Genomic DNA, 20,234 nt, shown 5'->3' with positions numbered 1-20,234 from the left:
TGTCATATAACTATCGTATTGAAATATATTGAATATCAACCAATTGCCAGATTTATGCTATGCTCAAAAAAACCCGTAGGGATAAAAGGGATAAATAAGAACACAAATATGACATATCCTAATACATATAGTACATATAGCAGTGGAGGATTATGGGACAAAAAATAAATCCACTTGGTTTCAGACTTGGTACAACCCAAAGTCATCATTCTCTTTGGTTTGCACAACCTAAAAATTATTCCGAGGGTCTACAAGAAGATAAAAAAATAAGAGACTATATCAAGAATTATGTACAAAAAAATATGAGAATATCTTCCGGTGTCGAGGGAATTGCACGTATAGAGATTCAAAAAGGAATTGATCTAATTCGGGTCATAATCTATATGGGATTTCCTAAATTATTAATTGAAGATAGGCCGCGAAAACTCAAAGAACTACAGATGAATGTGCAAAAAGAACTTAATTGTATGAACCGAAAACTCAAGATTGCTATTACAAGAATTGCAAATCCTTACGGGCACCCTAATATTCTTGCCGAATTTATAGCCGGACAATTAAAGAATCGAGTTTCATTTCGAAAAGCAATGAAAAAGGCTATTGAATTAACTGAGCAAGCAGATACAAAAGGAATTCAAATACAAATTGCAGGGCGTATCGACGGAAAAGAAATTGCGCGTGTCGAATGGATCCGGGAAGGTAGGGTTCCTCTACAAACGATTGGAGCGAAAATTGAGTATTGCTCCTATAGAGTTCGAACTATCTATGGGGTATTAGGAATCAAAATTTGGATATTTATAGATATTTATAGATGAAGAATAATAAGAATAAGACTCTACTTGTCTTTACGTTCTATTCTGCGATAGAACAAAAAATGACAAATTCTTTCATTTTTTTATGTTCAATAAAAAAATGAGCAGTTCTAAATTCTATATTCTATAAGGTTAAATAAAAATTTGATTGATCATTTGATATAATTGCTATGCTTAGTGTGCGACTCGTTGGGTTTTTAGGCTTAGGATTCAAAAAAAAAAATGGGCGAACCACAGTATAAGTTAATAACTATAGCACTAATAACCAACTCATCGCTTCGGATTATCTGGATCCAAAGAATCAGTCAAGATATGATATATTGGTCATATCATTATAGCAACTGAAATCTTTTTTTTTGCATTAAGTTAAGTAAAAAAAAACCAATCTGATTATGAATATATCTAAATTGTGAAGCAAAATAAAAAAGTATGTGGATAAATAGAAGGATGAGAGAAAGAGAGAAAAAGAAATAGAAATGAAATGATATATGATTCCAATATGTAAGGTCTACGAAGCATCTCATAAAGAGCAATGTAATAGAGCATCAATAGAGATTCATCAATAATTAGATGAATATCTGTTCATCGAAGAAAAAATCAAGAGCCTTAAGTCAATAAAGACTGAGAAGGTTGACTAAAGAACAAATTAACAAATTTTTTTATTAAATATTATTTATTAAATATTAAATTTTTATTTTTATTAAATATTAAATTTTTATTAAATATTAAATTAAGGCTCCATTGGAGAATTCAGACCTAAGCATTAATCGAGAAGCGATGGGGACGACGGAACCCGTGAATGCAGAGGATTCTATTGAAAACGAATCCTAATGATTTATCGGGTAGGATGGCGGAACAAACCAGAGACCACTTCATTTCTTTTTATTCTGTTCTGATTCTGAGAGGTCATGAGTTAACCCGACAACTGAAATAGATATTGAAAGAGTAAATATTCGCCCGCGAAAATTTTATTTTCATTTTAAAAATTTTATTTTCATTTTTTTTTTTTATTTTCATTTTAAAAATTTTATTTTCATTTTATTTGATTGTTAAATTTTTGTCGATCCGAGATGAATATGATAAAAAAAGACAAAACAAAATAAAGATTCGTTATAACATTATAACAAAAACAAGATAAGACATTATCTATAAATAGAATCCATGTTTAATTACTTATATATATATCCAATATATATCCAAACAAGATATACAAATTTATAATAGATCAGATAAAATCTCAAATAGATCAGATAAAATCTCAAAGCAAAGAATCCCAGGATTCAATCTATTATTCAGTAACTACCTATATATCTTAAGAATAAAATAAAATATTTTTTAGTCATTTTTTTCGCGAGGAGCTGGATGAGAAGAAACTCTCATGTCCAGTTCTGTAGTAGAGATGGAATTAATAAACAACCATCAACTATAACCCAAAAAGAACCAGATTTCGTAACCAACATAGAGGAAGAATGAAAGGAATATCTTATCGAGGTAATCGCATTTGTTTCGGTAGATATGCTCTTCAAGCACTTGAACCCGCTTGGATTACATCTAGACAAATAGAAGCGGGGCGCCGCGCAATGACACGAAATGTACGCCGTGGTGGAAAAATATGGGTACGTATATTTCCAGACAAACCAGTTACGGTAAGATCTACAGAAACACGTATGGGTTCGGGGAAAGGATCTCCCGAGTATTGGGTAGCTGTCGTTAAACCGGGCAGAATACTTTATGAAATGAGCGGAGTAGCCGAAAATATAGCAAGAAAGGCTATTTCAATAGCGGCGTCCAAAATGCCTATAAAAACTCAATTCATTATTTCAGGATAGGAATATAGAACCAAAGGAAAGAAGTCTTGGGAATAAAAAAAACAATTGCGGGTTTCCTTTTTTTTTTTTTTTTGACAAACAATATTTCTTTTTTTCTTCGTCCTTTGTTCCATTGAAAGAAGAGATTAAAAAAAATGATTCAACCTCAGACCCATTTGAATGTAGCAGATAACAGCGGGGCCCGAGAATTAATGTGTATTCGAGTCATAGGAGCTAGTAATCGCCGATATGCTCATATTGGTGACGTTATTGTTGCTGTGATCAAGAAAGCAGTACCAAAGGCACCTCTAGAAAGATCAGAAGTGATCAGAGCTGTAATTGTACGTACTTGTAAAGAACTCAAACGCGACAACGGTATGATAATACGATATGATGACAATGCTGCAGTTGTCATTGATCAAAAAGGAAATCCAAAAGGAACTCGAATTTTTGGTGCGATCGCCGGGGAATTGAGACAGTTAAATTTCACTAAAATAGTTTCATTAGCTCCTGAGGTATTATAAGACGAGACCTCAATTCAATATAGTTATAGTATTTAAATTAGAGTATTTAAATGACATAGATTAATTAGTAGATTGTGTCTCACGTATATACCTTTACTAAGTAAAAAAAAAAAAAGAACATGTTGGTTATATCAAAATTCGGGAGCAACAATAATTTTAGTTTACCATGGGTAAGGACACTATTGCTGACATAATAACTTCTATACGAAATGCTGACATGAATAGAAAAGGAACGATTCGAATAGGATCTACTAACATCACTGAAAACATTGTTAAAATACTTTTACGAGAAGGTTTTATCGATAACATAAGGAAACATCGGGAAAGAAACAAATATTTTTTGGTTTTAACCCTACGGCATAGAAGGAATAGGAAAGGACCATATAGAACTATTTTAAATTTACGACGGATCAGTCGACCCGGTCTACGAATCTATTCTAACTATCAACAAATTCCTAGAATTTTAGGCGGGATGGGGATTGTAATTCTTTCTACTTCTCGGGGTATAATGACAGACCGGGAGGCTCGACTAGAAGGAATCGGCGGAGAAATTTTGTGTTATATATGGTAATCTGTCTAACATCCGAATTGTATCCGAATCCGAAACTTTCCATTTGTGAAAAAAAAAAGCACGGGTTGTCTAATAGAACTCCTCCTGCCCTACAGTAGTTGATACGTCAAGGAAGTTTTACCTGGAATAAAAGAACAAAAATGGATTCATGGAGGTTTAATTAGTGAATCACGTCCACTCCAGATTCCTTTAGATAATGAAGATCTGATTCTAGGTTATGTTTCAGGAAGGGTCCGATCGAGTTTTATACGTATACCACCGTGGGATAGAGTCAACAAAAGTGAAGTAAGTGCTTATGATTCAACCAGGGGGCGTATAATTTATAGACTCCGCAACAAGGATTCGAACGATTAGGTAGTTTTTTCAACTTCAAGATTCCTTTCAGGGGGATCCAATTCAAGGTTCAAAAATTTCAAGAAACTTATTTTCTTCCAATAAGTAGATTCGGAAAAATTTAAGGAATAACAACTATGAAAATAAGGGCTTCCGTTCGTAAAATTTGTGAAAAATGTCGACTAATCCGTAGGAGGGGACGAATTGTCGTAATTTGTTCCAACCCGAGACATAAACAGAGACAAGGATAATCTTTCTATTCTAAAAAGAACTCCTTAAAGTTAAAGAAAAGAAACTAATCTTAAAGAAAGCGATGAACAAATAAAAATAGAAGATCTGTTTTGACATGAAATGGATATATCCATATATCTCTGACTTATCCTTATGAAATGATAAAATATGGCAAAACCTATACCAAAAGTTGGTTCACGTAGGAATGGGCGCAGTAGTGCACGGAAAAGTGCACGTAGAATACCAAAAGGAGTTATTCATGTTCAAGCAAGTTTCAACAATACCATTGTTACTATTACAGATGTACGGGGTCAGGTAATTTCTTCTTCCTCCGCCGGTACTTGTGGATTCAAGGGTCCAAGAAGAGGGACTCCTTTTGCTGCTCAAACCGCAGCGAGAAATGCTATTCGAGCAGTAGTAGACCAAGGTATGCGACGAGTGGAAGTTCTGATAAAAGGTCCTGGTCTCGGAAGAGATGGAGCATTACGAGCTATTCGTAGAAGTGGTATACTATTAAGTTTCGTACGGGATGTAACCCCTATGCCACATAATGGCTGTAGACCTCCTAAAAAAAAACGTGTGTAGAAATAAACACTAAAGAGATTTCAAGAGAAATAAATGATTCAATGATCTGATCAAATAAAATAATATTACTATGGTTCGAGAGAAAGTAAAAGTCTCTACTCGGACACTGCAGTGGAAGTGTGTTGAATCAAGAACAGATAGTAAGCGTCTTTATTATGGACGCTTTATTCTGTCTCCACTTATGAAAGGCCAAGCCGACACAATAGGCATTGCGATGCGAAGAGCTTTGCTTGGAGAAATAGAAGGAACATGTATTACACGTGCAAAATCTGAGAAAATACCACACGAATATTCTACCATAGTAGGTATTCAAGAATCAGTACATGAAATTTTAATGAATTTAAAAGCAATTGTATTGAGAAGTAATTTGTATGGAACTCGTAACGCCTTTATTTGTGCCAAGGGTCCCGGATATGTAACTGCTCAAGACATCATCTTACCGCCTTCTGTGGAAATCGTTGATAATACACAGCATATAGCTAGCCTAACCGAACCAATTGATTTGTGTATTGGATTACAAATCGAGAGAAATAGAGGATACGGTATAAAAACGCCAAAGAACTTTCACGACGGAAGTTATCCTATAGATGCTGTATTCATGCCTGTTCGAAATGCGAATCATAGTATTCATTGTTATGGGAATGATAATGAAAAACAGGAGATACTTTTTCTAGAAATATGGACAAATGGAAGTTTAACTCCTAAAGAAGCACTTCATGAAGCCTCTCGGAATTTGATTGATTTATTTATTCCCTTTCTAGATGCGGAAGAAGAAAACTTACATTTAGAAAACAATCAACACAACGTTACTTTACCTTTTTTTCCTTTTCATGATAGATTAGCTAAACTAAGAAAAAAGAAAAAAGAAATAGCATTGAAATATATTTTTATTGACCAATCAGAATTGCCTCCCAGGATCTATAATTGTCTCAAAAAGTCCAATATACATACATTATTGGACCTTTTGAATAACAGTCAAGAAGACCTTATGAAAATTGAACACTTTCGCATAGAAGATGTAAAACAAATATTGGGCATTCTAGAAAAGAAGTAGAAAAGCATTGCGAAATTGATTTACCAAAATTTTAAATCCATTGGATTTAGGATTTATTTCATTTTTTTTTTTTTTACTTTAGAAAATTAGAAAAAAAAAAAAAAAACGAAAATGGATTTTGAACCTTCAGCACAATCCATATATTGGGACCAGAATTGAATAAATGTATCTAGGGAGAATTCACTTTGACTTTGAAGTGACTACTCCCTAGATACGCACATCATGATATTTTATTTTAAAATTGATTCAATTTAAAAAAGACCTAAAGTTAGGGATTTATCAATCGGTAATGTTGCTCCAATACCCAACCAAAGGGCCACCGCAGTACCAATCAAAAAAACGGTTGTCGCTACTGGACGACGAAATGGATTTTGGAATTTATTAACATTTTCCAAAAAAGGTACTGTTAATAATCCCGCAGGTACTGAAACCATTAAAAGAACACCCAATAACTTGTTAGGTACTGTACGAAGTATTTGAAATACAGGAAAGAAATACCATTCAGGTAATATTTCCAAAGGAGTTGCAAATGGATCCGCGGGTTCACCAATCATTGAAGGTTCTAGAACCGCTAAGCCTACGTTACAAGCAATAGTACCGAGAATTACTACTGGAAAAATATATAAAAGATCATTGGGCCATGCGGGTTCCCCATAATAATTATGACCCATACCTTTAGCTAATTTAGCTCTTAATACAGGATCGTTCAAGTCAGGTTTTTTTGTTATTAGGATAGGTGAATTTTTCTAGATCCATCCCCCGAAGGAACCGGACATGATAATTTTTCATCATCCGGCTCAAGCAAAAATCAATCGAATCAAATGGATACAAACGGATACATATAAAATGAATCTATATGTTATCCACACATATATGAATGATTTCATATGTAAGAAAAAAGTTACCTGATTCCATTTTACGAAGTTGCAACTATACATTCCAAGGAATGCCATTTTTACAGGTAAATGCTCAATACCCAAGTAGGCGTACAAAGTTGATCGTGATCAAGTGCTTTCTGGGTCGTCTTAGGCCTTGCGATTCACCTTTATCCCAAAAATATATCGAGATTTTTTACATACAAAGGATTTACTTGTTACTAATATAGTCTAGCCTTTGCTCTTCTTTAGATCCCTTGTTTCACTCCGATAGTATAATAATAATAAATCGGGTCGATGCAGAAGAAATGAATGTATTTTCATACTATTAAGATAAGAAAGTAAAAAAAAAATAAAAATAAATAAATAAAATCTAATTTGCATTATGCCAAATCACTTATTCTACTGGATCTTACGGAGCCCTGTTCATACACGACATCGTCAGGTCTGATCATAGAAAAGATTCTCTTCAAGCGAACCAGCCTATCCTTTGTATGGGGCTTACACGGTGGTTGGAACAAAGACACATTTGGTTGTGAATTCCAATGTAGCAGATAAAGGCATATTTCTGCATGGCCCAATCAATAGTTCAAGTCACACACTCCCATAATCCATTTTCTCTTCGGGGAATTCCCTTCAACTATTCATGTCATATCAAATAAATAATAGAATATTGTGGAGTTGAAAGGAAATATCCAAATACATGTCTTATTTTTTTTTTTTTTTCAACAATCCATATTTGTAGCAATGAAATACTATTGTTCCTCCCCCAAGTAATAAGATAAATGATTGGCAAGTAATAAGATAAATGATTGGTTACAATATAGCTATGGTCTATATTCTCTATAAAGGACCAGAAATGCCTTGCTTACGTATCATTAGGAAATGCATTAACATAAATACAGCAGTAAGAAGGGGTAATACAAAAGTGTGTAAACTATAAAAACGGGTCAAAGTGGATTGTCCCACACTAGCACTTCCACGCAATAACTCTACCAAAGGCGATCCTATTACCGGAATAGCTTCCGGAACGCCTGTTACGATTTTGACTGCCCAATAACCAATTTGGTCCCAAGGTAAGGAATAACCTGTTACACCAAAAGATGCAGTCAACACAGCCAGAACCACGCCTGTAACCCAAGTCAATTCGCGAGGTTTTTTAAAACCACCAGTGAGATAGACACGAAATACGTGCAGGATCATCATTAAGACCATCATACTTGCCGACCATCGATGAACTGATCGGATTAACCAACCAAAGTTAGCTTCAGTCATTATGTATTGAACAGAAGTAAAAGCCTCAGTAACGGTTGGACGATAGTAAAAAGTCATAGCAAATCCTGTAGCTACTTGTACCAAAAAACAAGTAAGCGTAATTCCTCCTAGACAATAAAATATGTTAACATGAGGAGGAACATATTTACTAGTTATATCATCTGCAATCGCCTGAATCTCGAGGCGTTCTTCGAACCAATCATAGACTTTATTGAGATAGGTAAACCAAGAGGACTCCCCCCCTGAGAACCGTATATGAGAATTTCATCTCGTACAGCTCAAACAAAAACACCCAAATAATAGCTGAAACGGATATGGAATAGAAAGTTTGAAACTTCTTAATCTTTTCATTCAATTTTATCTGAAGACACAAAAGAGTAAAAATCCGAAAGCTCTTTTTTGTAGTTGTAATTATAATGCCAAAAAATCAAGTCGGCGCATTCGTCTTTATGTTGATCAGGCCTCTTGAATCTTCTATTTACCTACTTATTTCTTTTCTTTTTCTTTGCTTTGATTTGTTATTTATATGGAATGTGGCTTTATTCTTGTTTTCTTTATTTTTAATAGGAATTCTCTTGTTAAGACCCTATGAATCAATTGAAACTTCAGATTCATACCAGAACCGCGATGATTCAATAAAACCTTCAAACTAAGTCCAAAGATTCTTTGAGTAAGAATTATTGGATCATCACTTATTCAATGAATAGAATAGATATAATAAATAAAAATACAAAGAAAAGAAAGGTTTGTCCTTTGATCAAAATAAGCATAAACTAAATGAGAGTTTGAAAGAAGAAAAAATTTCTCGATTTATAAATAAAAAACCTCTTTCTTTGAAAATTTTTTTTTTTTTTGAGTCCGGCCGCGAGGTTTGAATATTAAGTATGAATCATAGTTCGAATACTTCGTGATCCATTTCATATATTCCGTGCTCCAGATACTAGAATGGCTATCCGACGGGATAAAACTATCTCGATCAAGAGGACAGACCCATTTTCTGTACTATCAATAGGATCAATTATAACAAGTCACACACTCATATTCCGGAAATACAGAAACAAAAAAAATTTCGCGGTCGAACTACCAAAATAGAATGGGCTAAAAAAAATCCGAGAACTAAAAGTTTCACTTTTTGTATTGAAAAGCGAGGCTTCGTGGTTCTTGTGAATCTAATTCAGCGAAATTCCATCCAGTAAAACGGAAGAATTATAAATCTCCAAAATAATAGATAAGAATATCGAAAATAAAGCCATTGCGACACCCATCAAAGGAGTCGTTCCCCATCCAGGAGCTACTTTACCATATTCCGAATTCAATGGTTTCAAAAAATCCCCTACAACAGTTCGTCTTGGACCAGATCTAGAACTACCCTCAACGGTTTGTGTAGCCATAAATCTTATTTTGTATTCAGTGAGATCTGTTGACTTTGTATATCATTCCGCTGTAAATAAACGATCTTATCATAGATCCATTGTGATCTTGAAATTATATTTATATTTATATTATTTATATTTATATTTATATATATTATTTATATAATTATATAATAATGGAAACAGCAACTTTAGTCGCCATCTCTATATCTGGTTTACTTGTAAGTTTTACTGGGTACGCCTTATATACTGCCTTTGGGCAACCCTCTCAACAATTAAGGGATCCATTCGAGGAACACGGGGACTAATTGAAGTAATGAGCCTCCCAATATAATATTGGGAGGCTCATTACTTCAATTGAGATAATGAAAAATCATTTCATTTTTTTAGTTGGAACTTTAGGCGGTTCTCGAAAAAAGATAGCGAAAAAAATTATCCCTAGAGTAGATACTAAGAGGAATGTATAAACCAATGCTTCCATAAATTCGATCGTGTGTTTACAATTATAGCTTCCGTACCTATTTATTTAGAATCATCTCCCGAATAAAATAACGAAAGAACAAGAATCAAAGAAAAGGCAGCGATTTTAATCAAGATTTTTACAGCAGCCTATGTCAAATCACAAACAGAAAATAGAAGCGAAAAATAACAAAGCAATCTTGCATCAGACTACTTGTCTTCTTGTAGTTGGATCTCCAAGTTTTTGGAATGCTCCAAATTCCACTTGAGCATCCAAATCTGGATCAATACCGGCAAAAACATCTCTGAACAGGGTTCTAGCACCATGCCAAATGTGTCCGAAGAAGAAAAGCAAAGCAAACGAAGCATGCCCAAAAGTAAACCAACCCCTTGGACTGCTACGAAAAACACCATCGGATTTCAAAGTAGCACGATCTAATTCAAAAATTTCACCCAATTGAGCACGTCTAGCATATTTTTTCACAGTAGCAGGATCACTATAACTCACTCCATTGAGTTCGCCACCATAGAACTCAACAGTTACACCTACTTGTTCGACACTATACTTCGATTCTGCCCTTCTAAAAGGAACATCCGCTCTAACAATTCCGTCTCCGTCTACCAAAACAACCGGAAATGTTTCAAAAAAAGTAGGCATACGACGTACAAAAAGTTCACGCCCTTCTTTATCTCTAAAGATAGGGTGTCCTAACCACCCAACGGCTATTCCATCCCCGTTGTCCATTGAACCCGCTCTGAATAATCCTCCTTTTGCCGGATTATTGCCAATGTAATCATAAAAAGCTAATTTTTCAGGAATTTTAGACCAAGCTTCTGATAAACTTTGATTTTCGGCTAACCCAGCACTAACCCTTCGATATATTTCTTGCTGGAAGTATCCTTGATCCCATTGATAACGAGTAGGACCAAATAATTCGATGGGGGTAGTTGCTGAACCATACCACATAGTTCCAGTAACAACAAAAGCTGCAAAAAAGACAGCAGCTATACTACTGGAAAGGACGGTTTCAATATTTCCCATACGTAATCCTTTGTATAAACGTTGGGGCGGACGGACACTAAGATGGAATAAGCCCGCTAATATGCCCAATGTCCCTGCTGCAATATGATGAGAGGCTATTCCTCCCGGAACAAAAGGATCAAAACCTTCCACGCCCCACGCTGGATTTACAGGTTGTACCTTTCCGGTTAGTCCATAAGGGTCGGACACCCATATTCCAGGACCATACAATCCTGTTACATGAAATGCGCCAAAGCCAAAGCAAGCCACTCCTGAGAGAAATAAATGAATTCCAAAAATCTTGGGCAAATCCAAAGAGGGTTTTCCTGTGCGCTCATCACAAAAAATTTCTAGATCCCAATATACCCAATGCCAGATAGCTGCCAAGAAGCACAAGCCAGAAAACACAATATGTGCTCCGGCCACACCTTCGTAACTCCAAATACCCGGATTTGTTATAGTCCGCCCCGTAATACTCCAACCGCCCCATGAATTGGTTATTCCTAAACGAGTCATGAAGGGTATAACGAACATACCTTGTCTCCACATTGGATCAAGAACGGGATCGGAGGGATCAAAAACAGCTAATTCATATAGAGCCATTGAACCGGCCCAACCAGCAACCAGAGCTGTATGCATTATATGAACAGAAAGCAAGCGACCGGGATCATTCAATACGACAGTATGAACACGATACCAAGGCAAACCCATGGAAATACCCCTTTATCAAATCAACGAAAAATAGACACTATGTAACTTTATTGCATTGGAATACCTCCCCTTTTCGGTGGATTCTTTCGGAGAAAGGATTAATGTTTGTTCTATTCCATTAGTAATAAGGGAAGAATTCGGCTCAGAAGAAAAAAGAGAAGCAGATCTATTCTATACTCGATAAGTATCAATACGCAATGGGGGTTGATCCTATTTTTTATGAATGAATGCATCCCTATTTGTTCATCATTCAAAGGACCTATTCGTAAGAATTCTCTTTCATTCATTCCGCCTTTCTTTATTTTATGGCCTTAGTCTATCTATGTATAAAATATGATAAAGGCCCATATTATTAAGACCATTATTACATATTATTAAGATAAGACCATTATTACGTATTACATTACGTATTACGCTTCCACAATCAAAGTGAAATATAATATTACATATTATAATATTACATATTATTAAGATAAGACCATTATTACGTATTACATTACGTATTACGCTTCCACAATCAAAGTGAAATATAATATTACATATTATAATATTACATATTATTAAGATAAGACCATTATTACGTATTACATTACGTATTACGCTTCCACAATCAAAGTGAAATATAATATTACATATTATTAAGATAAGACCATTATTACGTATTACATTACGTATTACGCTTCCACAATCAAAGCGAAATATAATTTTACATTCTTTTTACTTTATGCCTGTTGGTATTCCAAAAGTTCCTTTTCAAGTTCCGGGAGATAACGATGCAAGCTGGGTTGACATATAGTGCGACTTGTCAAATATATTGGGTCATATGGGATTCCCCCGTTCTCTCGCCCGATCGAGATATCCCCTGTTTCGCCCCAAAAAGATTGATTGAATTATCAAAAATTTGTAGCGGGAAGTGTAATGAAGTGCAATTAGAGATCCATTTCATGGGGGTGTATCCAGATTAATATTTTCAATTAGAATGATTTATGGTTGGCTTGGTTGGACTGATAAAATGAAGTATCCAGGCTCCGTTTAGAAAAAACCCAATTGGTAATATATTTATGATTACCACCTATATCATAATCATAATTTTTCTTTTTTTTTTTAATTATAAATAAGAGCGATTTCAAACTGTTAATCAATCGAATAATATGGGAAATACGTTGAATATTTGGCGAAAAACATGAAAGAAAAAGGAATTAAATTAAAATAAAAAAAGGAAATGAAATCATAGCAAAAAGACGTGGTATTGGGTCATTTGTCCTATATGTGCAAATAAAAATCGGGCAGATCTTTACTCGGAGTAGAGCATAAACCTAAAAAAATTGAATAAAAAATTGACGAACCCCATTCAGGAACAAGAAAATGACATCGTGATTTGGATTGAATCGCAATGAAAAAAAAATGGATCAATGAAAAGTTTGTGCAATAAGTTTAGCGAATTTTTTCTATATTATAGGAAAACGGGCCAAAACTCATCTTTCTTTAATTTAATTTTAAATTTCATTTTATTTAAAAAATGTAAGAAAAAGCCCCTTCATTAGAAATTAGAAGTTAGAAAGGTCCGACTAGAAAAAACAAAGGATGGCTGGAATCTACACATTGATTTTTTTTCGCAATTTTTGTTGAACCGTATGCATCAAAAGGTGCCTGTACGGCTACTAAGGGATACAATTTTATCCTAATCAACCGAATTTATCGAGAAAGATTGCTTTTTTTGGGCAAAGAGCTTGATATCCAGACCTCGAATCAACTTGCGGGTATTATGATCTATCTCAGTATAGAGAGTAATAGCCGAGACCTGTTTTTTTTTATAAACTCTCCTGGCGGAGGGATAGTATCTGGATTATCTCTTTTTGATACTATGCAAGCAGTGGAACCAGATGTGCATACACTAGCCATGGGATTGACCGCTTCAATCGCAGCTTTTCTCTTGGTCGGAGGAGAAATTACCAAACGCAGAGCATTCCCTCACGCTCGGCGCCAATGAGTTTTTTTTTTTTATTATTGATGGAAAGAAAAAAGAAGACTATGCCTTCGCCATATGAAATATGAATTAGTAAGTAATAATAGCATGGCACTTTGAATTCGATATGAAATTTTTTTTTTATTTCTTTTTTTTTTTTTCAAAAAAAAATATTAGATTATGTATCGAAAGAGTAGTATGAGAGAAGGGGCATTTCCAATTTGATCTTAGCTATCGTGGGCCCATCTCAGGCGTCACAAACTTTTTTTCTTTTCCTACCAGAGGCTATTAACAATATTTATGTTATGAAAGAGTACGAAAAAAAAAAAGACTATTTTTTTTCTTTCTTTTTTTTTTTTCAAAAAAAAAAAGAAACTTTGGGATTGCTGAATCACAGACGAAATAAATATATAAAGCAACGGAGCCATCATAGTATTTTTAAACTTTTCCGAAAAAAAAAGAAAAAGAAGGATGGTAATTGGATTATTTATTAATCTGGGTCTAATAGACTCTATATTTTCTCTTTTTTTCGATGAAAGAAAAAAGAGAATTCCATTGTAAAGCCGTATGCAATTGTAAAGCCGTATGCAATGCGCAAAAAATGCCTGTACGGTTGTTCAATTCTATAGCTATTCTTCTCGCCTCATTATGTGAGTTAGAAGTATGTTATATCATCAGGGTAATGATCCATCAACCTATTAGTATGCTTAAGGATGATGGCTTCAAAGACTGGGTCATGGAAACAGACGAAGTAATGAAAATGCAAGAAGACATCATAGAGGCTTATGTACAAAGAACGGGCCAGCCCCGATGGGTTATAAACAAAGACATGGAAAGAGATAATTTTATGTCAGCAAAAGAAGCCAAAGATCATGGAATTGTGGATCATATAGTGCGTACAGAATCGAGACCTATAGTGAATGAAAAACCTATAGTGAATGAAAAACCTATAGTGAATGAAAAACCTATAGTGAATGAAAAACCTATAGTGAATAACAAACCTATAGTGAATGAAAAACCTATAGTGAATGAAAAACCTATAGTGAATGAAAAACCTATAGTGAATGAAAAACCTATAGTGAATAACAAACCTATAGTGAATAACAAACCTATAGTGAATAACAAACCTATAGTGAATAAAAAATGGAGACTAGTTAACGACAATGGCAATGGAAGACCACCATTTGACGACAATGGCAATGGAAGACCACCATTTGACGACAATGGCAATGGAAGACCACCATTTGACGACAATGGCAATGGAAGACCACCATTTGACGACAATGGCAATGGAAGACCACCATTTGACGACAATGGCAATGGAAGACCACCATTTGACGACAATGGCAATGGAAGACCACCATTTGACGACAATGGCAATGGAAGACCACCATTTGACGACAATGGCAATGGAAGACCACCATTTGACGACAATGGAACACCATTTAATTTTGATTTAGATTGATTTAATCCCTCTTATTCCTTTCCTTCTTTTTCTCTTTAATAGATTAATATTTTATTAATCTATTAAAGAGAAAAAGAAGTAATTCATAATCATCTGGTTAGGATCGATCTAAACCAGTCTATTATGTATATGATTGTATATGATTCAGCATGCCAACTATTAAACAACTTATTAGAAATGCAAGACAGCCAATTAGAAATGTCACGAAAGCCCCTGCTCTTCGGGGATGTCCTCAGCGCCGAGGAAGATGTACTAGGGTGTATGTGCGACTTGTTCAGATCATGGGCTGAGAAAAAGGAAACAATTTTTCAGTATCAACGATCAGTACCAGTGAATAGAATGGGGTTCTTCCGTTCACTATCTAAAAAAGATAGATCTACCATATCCTTCTATTGTGTATGAAATTTATGGTTTCCATTGGCGCAAATCCAATCTTGGAATTTTTTAAAAATTCCCCATTGGTAGCAAATGCTTATCCATTAAGCGGGGAAAATCCTATTTAAAAAGCAAAAAGATTATGCTTCGACTCTTGCAAAGAACGGACTAACAGGGTCAGCTACCCAATTAATCCTCCTAATTACATACCGTTACTGTATAAGATAGATCTCGTTGTGAAAGATCTATTACTGAAAAATTTATGAGTAGAGCCGAAGAGTGTGAACTGTACAAGTTACCAATTAAATGTTAAATGAAGGAATGAGCTCCGGTGTATAGAGGGGACCTCACCGTTTAAGAAGTAACCATAGAAACGATGGAACCCACTATTTATTTATCCATTTCTATTTACTCCTTTATTTTAGTTAATATGCTTTTTTTGATACCTAGTATCAATACAATTTCTTATTTCAAGGCGAAATGAAATGCCTAGAAAAAAGGAAAAATCGTGGGCGGGACGGTTATAGTAGCAAAAGCCATTGGAATTTTTATTTTATACATTGGAAGAATCCGTTTTGTTATTAATAGACTAGAAAAGAATAACTGAAAGAAAGAATTAGTTATTCATCAAAATTTCTTTTATTCAATGACCAGAATGAAAGAGGGATATATAGCTCGGAGACAAAGAGTAAGAGCTTTGGTTTCGGCTGATCGGGATAGAGATAGGAAAAAAAGATATTTTCGTCGTTTGTGGATCACTCGAATAAATGCAGGAATTCGAGGAATGGGGGTATCCTATAATTATAGTAGATTAATAAAAAATCGGTACAAGAAACAGTTGCTTCTTAATCGTAAAATACTTGCACAAATAGCTATCTCAAATAGGAATTGTCTTTATATGATTTCCAACGAGATTATAAAATAAGGAGATCGGAAGGAATCCACCGAAATGCTTTAAATGAAATGGGGTTCCCTCGAGAATGAACTCGAGGGAGGTAGAGTAGAAATTAATATGATAAAAAAATTCTGATAAGGTCATCAAAACAAGAAAACAAGATGAGCGAAGACGCTCAATAAAAAAAAAAAAAATTTATTTTTCTTCCCCAACCCGATTCGATTCTTTTATTTATTTCTTTTTTCTTACGACACGACAATTTTGATTATCAGATTTTTTGAATAAAGCATCAGTCTACGTTTGATAATTTTGAGTCAATTGAAGGGTAAGCCTATTTATTTCTGGTTCTAAGAGCAGTAGTTCTAGCGGTCGACTCTCTTCTTTCAAATCGTTTCTCATTTCTGGTTCTAGTTCTAGCGGTCGACTCCCTTCTTTCAAATCGTTTCTCATTATTAATAAAGGGTAACGAAGATAAAATACGAGCTTGTTTTATAGCAATAGTAATTAATCGTTGTTGTTTTAAAGTCAATCTATTTACTCGCCTAGATAAGATTTTTCCTTGTTCACTAATAAATCGACTAATTAAACTCATGTTTCTATAATCAATTCGATCCCCCGATTGGATCGGGGGCAAACGCCTACGAAAAGATCGCTTGTATTTATCCATCATTTCTTTATTCCTTATTTCTAAAAATAATCCTATCCTATCCTTTTCTAAAATCCTATTTTGATCGGATCAAATTCAAATTATAGAATTAATAGAATAAATACGATTTGCTTTGTTTTTTTTATTATTGTATTATTTATTTATTATTTATTTCTTATTTATTTGTTTATTTTATTAGTTTATTTTAATTATTTATTTATTATTTATTTGTTTATTTTATTAGTTTATTTTATTATTATATTATTTATAGATATTTATTTAAATATAATTTCATATTTTAATATATTTAATATATAAATATAATTTCATATTTTAATATATTTAATATATAAATATAATTTCATATTTTAATATATTTAATATATAAATATAATTTCATATTTTAATATATTTAATATATAAATATAATTTCATATTTTAATATATTTAATATATAAAATATAAATATAATTTAATATTTTAATATATTTAATATATAAATATAATTTAAATAAATATCTATAACTGTGATAATACATAAATAATAAATAAATATAATTTATAAATATATATAAATATAATTTCATATTTTAATATATTTAATATATAAAATATAAATATAATTTAATATTTTAATATATTTAATATATAAATATAATTTAAATAAATATCTATAACTGTGATAATACATAAATAATAAATAAATATAATTTATAAATATATATAGAACCGACACGAAAATAATAAATAATTAATAAAATAAGAAATAAATAATGAAATATAGTAATAAATACAAAATATAGTAATAACTAAAAAATATAGTAATGAATAAATCATACAATATAATAAATAATACAATATTAACAATATTAAAATTAACAACAATATTAAAATTAACAATATTAAAATAATCATTATGCACGAATAGAAAATAAAAAAAAAAATAGTTAGTGATATTAAAAATCTAATTCCTAATCAATGAAAATCCAACTCCTAATCATTCGAAGACTGTAAACTAAAAATCATTCGAAGACGGTAAACTAAAAAAATAAATAATTGACTCGAGAATAAAGAAAAAAATTATTAAAAAAATAAGAACTAAATAAAAAATAGAATAAAAAAAAATAAAAGAATATTGATACAATCATATACCAGGTTAAAAAGGTTAAAAATTTATTAACGTGCATATCGAATAATTTAAAACTAAAAACTTCACTTTAAAAAGAAAGCGTGGAATAGACAAGGAAATACAAATATAGACTAATATATAAATAAAATATTTGTTATATATTAGTTATATATTATATCTAACTAATTATATACTTAATATTACTTAATATATTATATAATATATATTATTATACCTGAATACCTAATGTCCTATTTTCTCATACTAAATACCTAATGTTACCTAAATACCTAATGTCCTATTTTCTCATATTCTCGGGAAGGGTTGACATACGAGTACTTGATTCGATTTATTTCTTTATCTCCCCGTGAATTGTATGTTTGTAACAATAGGAACAGAATTTCTTCAATTCCAATCGACTAGGCGTATTGTGTCGATTTTTTTGAGTAATATACCTGGAAATGCCCGTTGATTCCTTATTAACGACGTTTCGAACACAACTGGTACATTCCAAAATAATCGTTACTCGGACATCTTTACTCTTGGCCATGAACCCCCTTTGAGTTTTTAATTCACCCAACTCTTCTATTTTCCGATCAAAAGTGAAGAAGAAAGGAATGAAAATAAATAAATAAAAGTTGCTAACTCAAAACCAAATCCTGAAAGATTTCGTTGCAATCAATTGCAATCAATATAGTAAATCAATATGTATTATACTAATAGTAAATAAGTAATACAATGATTTCTAACTCGATTTAGAATCACAGTACGGTATTTTCTTTAAGTATCTTGTAGGATACTGTTGTTCCAGCCACATTTCTCTTTTCGCTCTACTAGTAATTTAATTGGAGCTTGAACCCAAGTTTTGTTGAGGTTCAATCCACTTTTTTCGTTCTACCTTCCTTATTTATTTTATATAATTCTTATATAATTAGAATTCTAAAAAAACTAAATAGAATTATTTCTTATATAATTAGAATTCATTTCTTATATAATTATAATTCTAAAAACAACTAAAGTCAAGGGGGGGCGAGAGATTAGTCACAGATATTTGATTGTATATCGATCTAATCTTTTTCACCCCGTCCCGCGACAATAACTAGAATTAAAAAAAAGGGAATGTTAACGCATCCGGGAAGAAACGATTGATCTCTATCAATAAACCCGCTAAAGAACCGAACCAGAGAGTACTTAGTACCGGTGCTACGGAAAGATATGTTTTTAGATCTCGCATTTAAAATCCTCCTTCTTTATCGTATTACATACATTATGGTAATACATATATAATCACATGTATGTGTGGTTAAAGACCACTTGTATTTGTATATTTGTACCCGGAATTCCTAATTCAAAATTAAAATTTAAATGTACAATGATTCGATAGATAAGATTTTCCTTTTCTTAAAACAGCAAAATAGGTCCCTTTCTGCCTGAGAATTCCCGCCAAAAAGATTCATTTATTATTCATTATATGGTTGTTATATGATATGAGACCAAAAAGAGGAAATGGAAAGATAATTTTTGTATATCAATAGATGAAATAAGGGTGTGGAAAACAAGACAGGGATTCTCTACAATAACATCGTAGGCCAATTGAAAGGGATGTAGCGCAGCTTGGTAGCGCGTTTGTTTTGGGTACAAAATGTCACGGGTTCAAATCCTGTCATCCCTACCTATTACTTCTCCTTTGAGCAGTAAGGAGGGAGCCATTTTAGTTTTAGATTGATTAAAATTAAGCATACATAATCTATCATTTTCTCATATTATATATGATATATGATAGTATAGGTGTGCACGATGTATTGGGGTTATAAAATAAAAGAATCCTCTTTTTTACAGTCTTATTTATTATGATAAGAAAGCGCTCTTAGTTCAGTTCGGTAGAACGTGGGTCTCCAAAACCCAATGTCGTAGGTTCAAATCCTACAGAGCGTGATTCCGCTCTTGTTAAGTCGAAAATTACACCGAACTGAAAAAAAAAAAAAAAAAAAAAAAATTGAACAGCAATTCGAATTTGACCTCCTTGAATTAAATTAATTAAATTAAAATTAAAGGGGTCAGTCAAAAAAAGAGATGTTAATTAATCAAAGGTCCAACTGATCACCACGTATGTATTGTAAATATGCGGT

The 20,234-nt window shown here is 32.9% G+C and overlaps 1 protein-coding gene across 1 annotated transcript; it reads right to left on the bottom strand.

The window, feature by feature from the left end:
- Positions 1–7,390: 7,390 nt before the first annotated feature.
- Positions 7,391–9,511, bottom strand: LOC149509847 (cytochrome b6). Its single transcript, XM_089757653.1, has 2 exons — positions 9,100–9,511; positions 7,391–8,275 (listed from the first exon to the last, which is right to left on the bottom strand). The coding sequence occupies exons 1-2, from the start codon at positions 9,103–9,105 to the stop codon at positions 7,634–7,636; spliced, it is 648 nt and encodes a 215-aa protein (XP_089613779.1). The 5' UTR covers positions 9,106–9,511; the 3' UTR covers positions 7,391–7,633.
- Between the last annotated feature and the right edge of the window lie 10,723 nt (positions 9,512–20,234).

This window comes from Durio zibethinus, unplaced genomic scaffold (assembly GCF_047325235.1).
Source record: "Durio zibethinus cultivar Kanyao isolate XHJ-2024 unplaced genomic scaffold, ASM4732523v1 HiC_scaffold_104, whole genome shotgun sequence".
In the NCBI taxonomy this organism is placed as follows: Eukaryota; Viridiplantae; Streptophyta; class Magnoliopsida; order Malvales; family Malvaceae; genus Durio; species Durio zibethinus.
The sequence above is the reverse complement of the archived record's forward strand: the minus strand, read 5'-3'. Positions and strand labels throughout refer to the sequence as shown.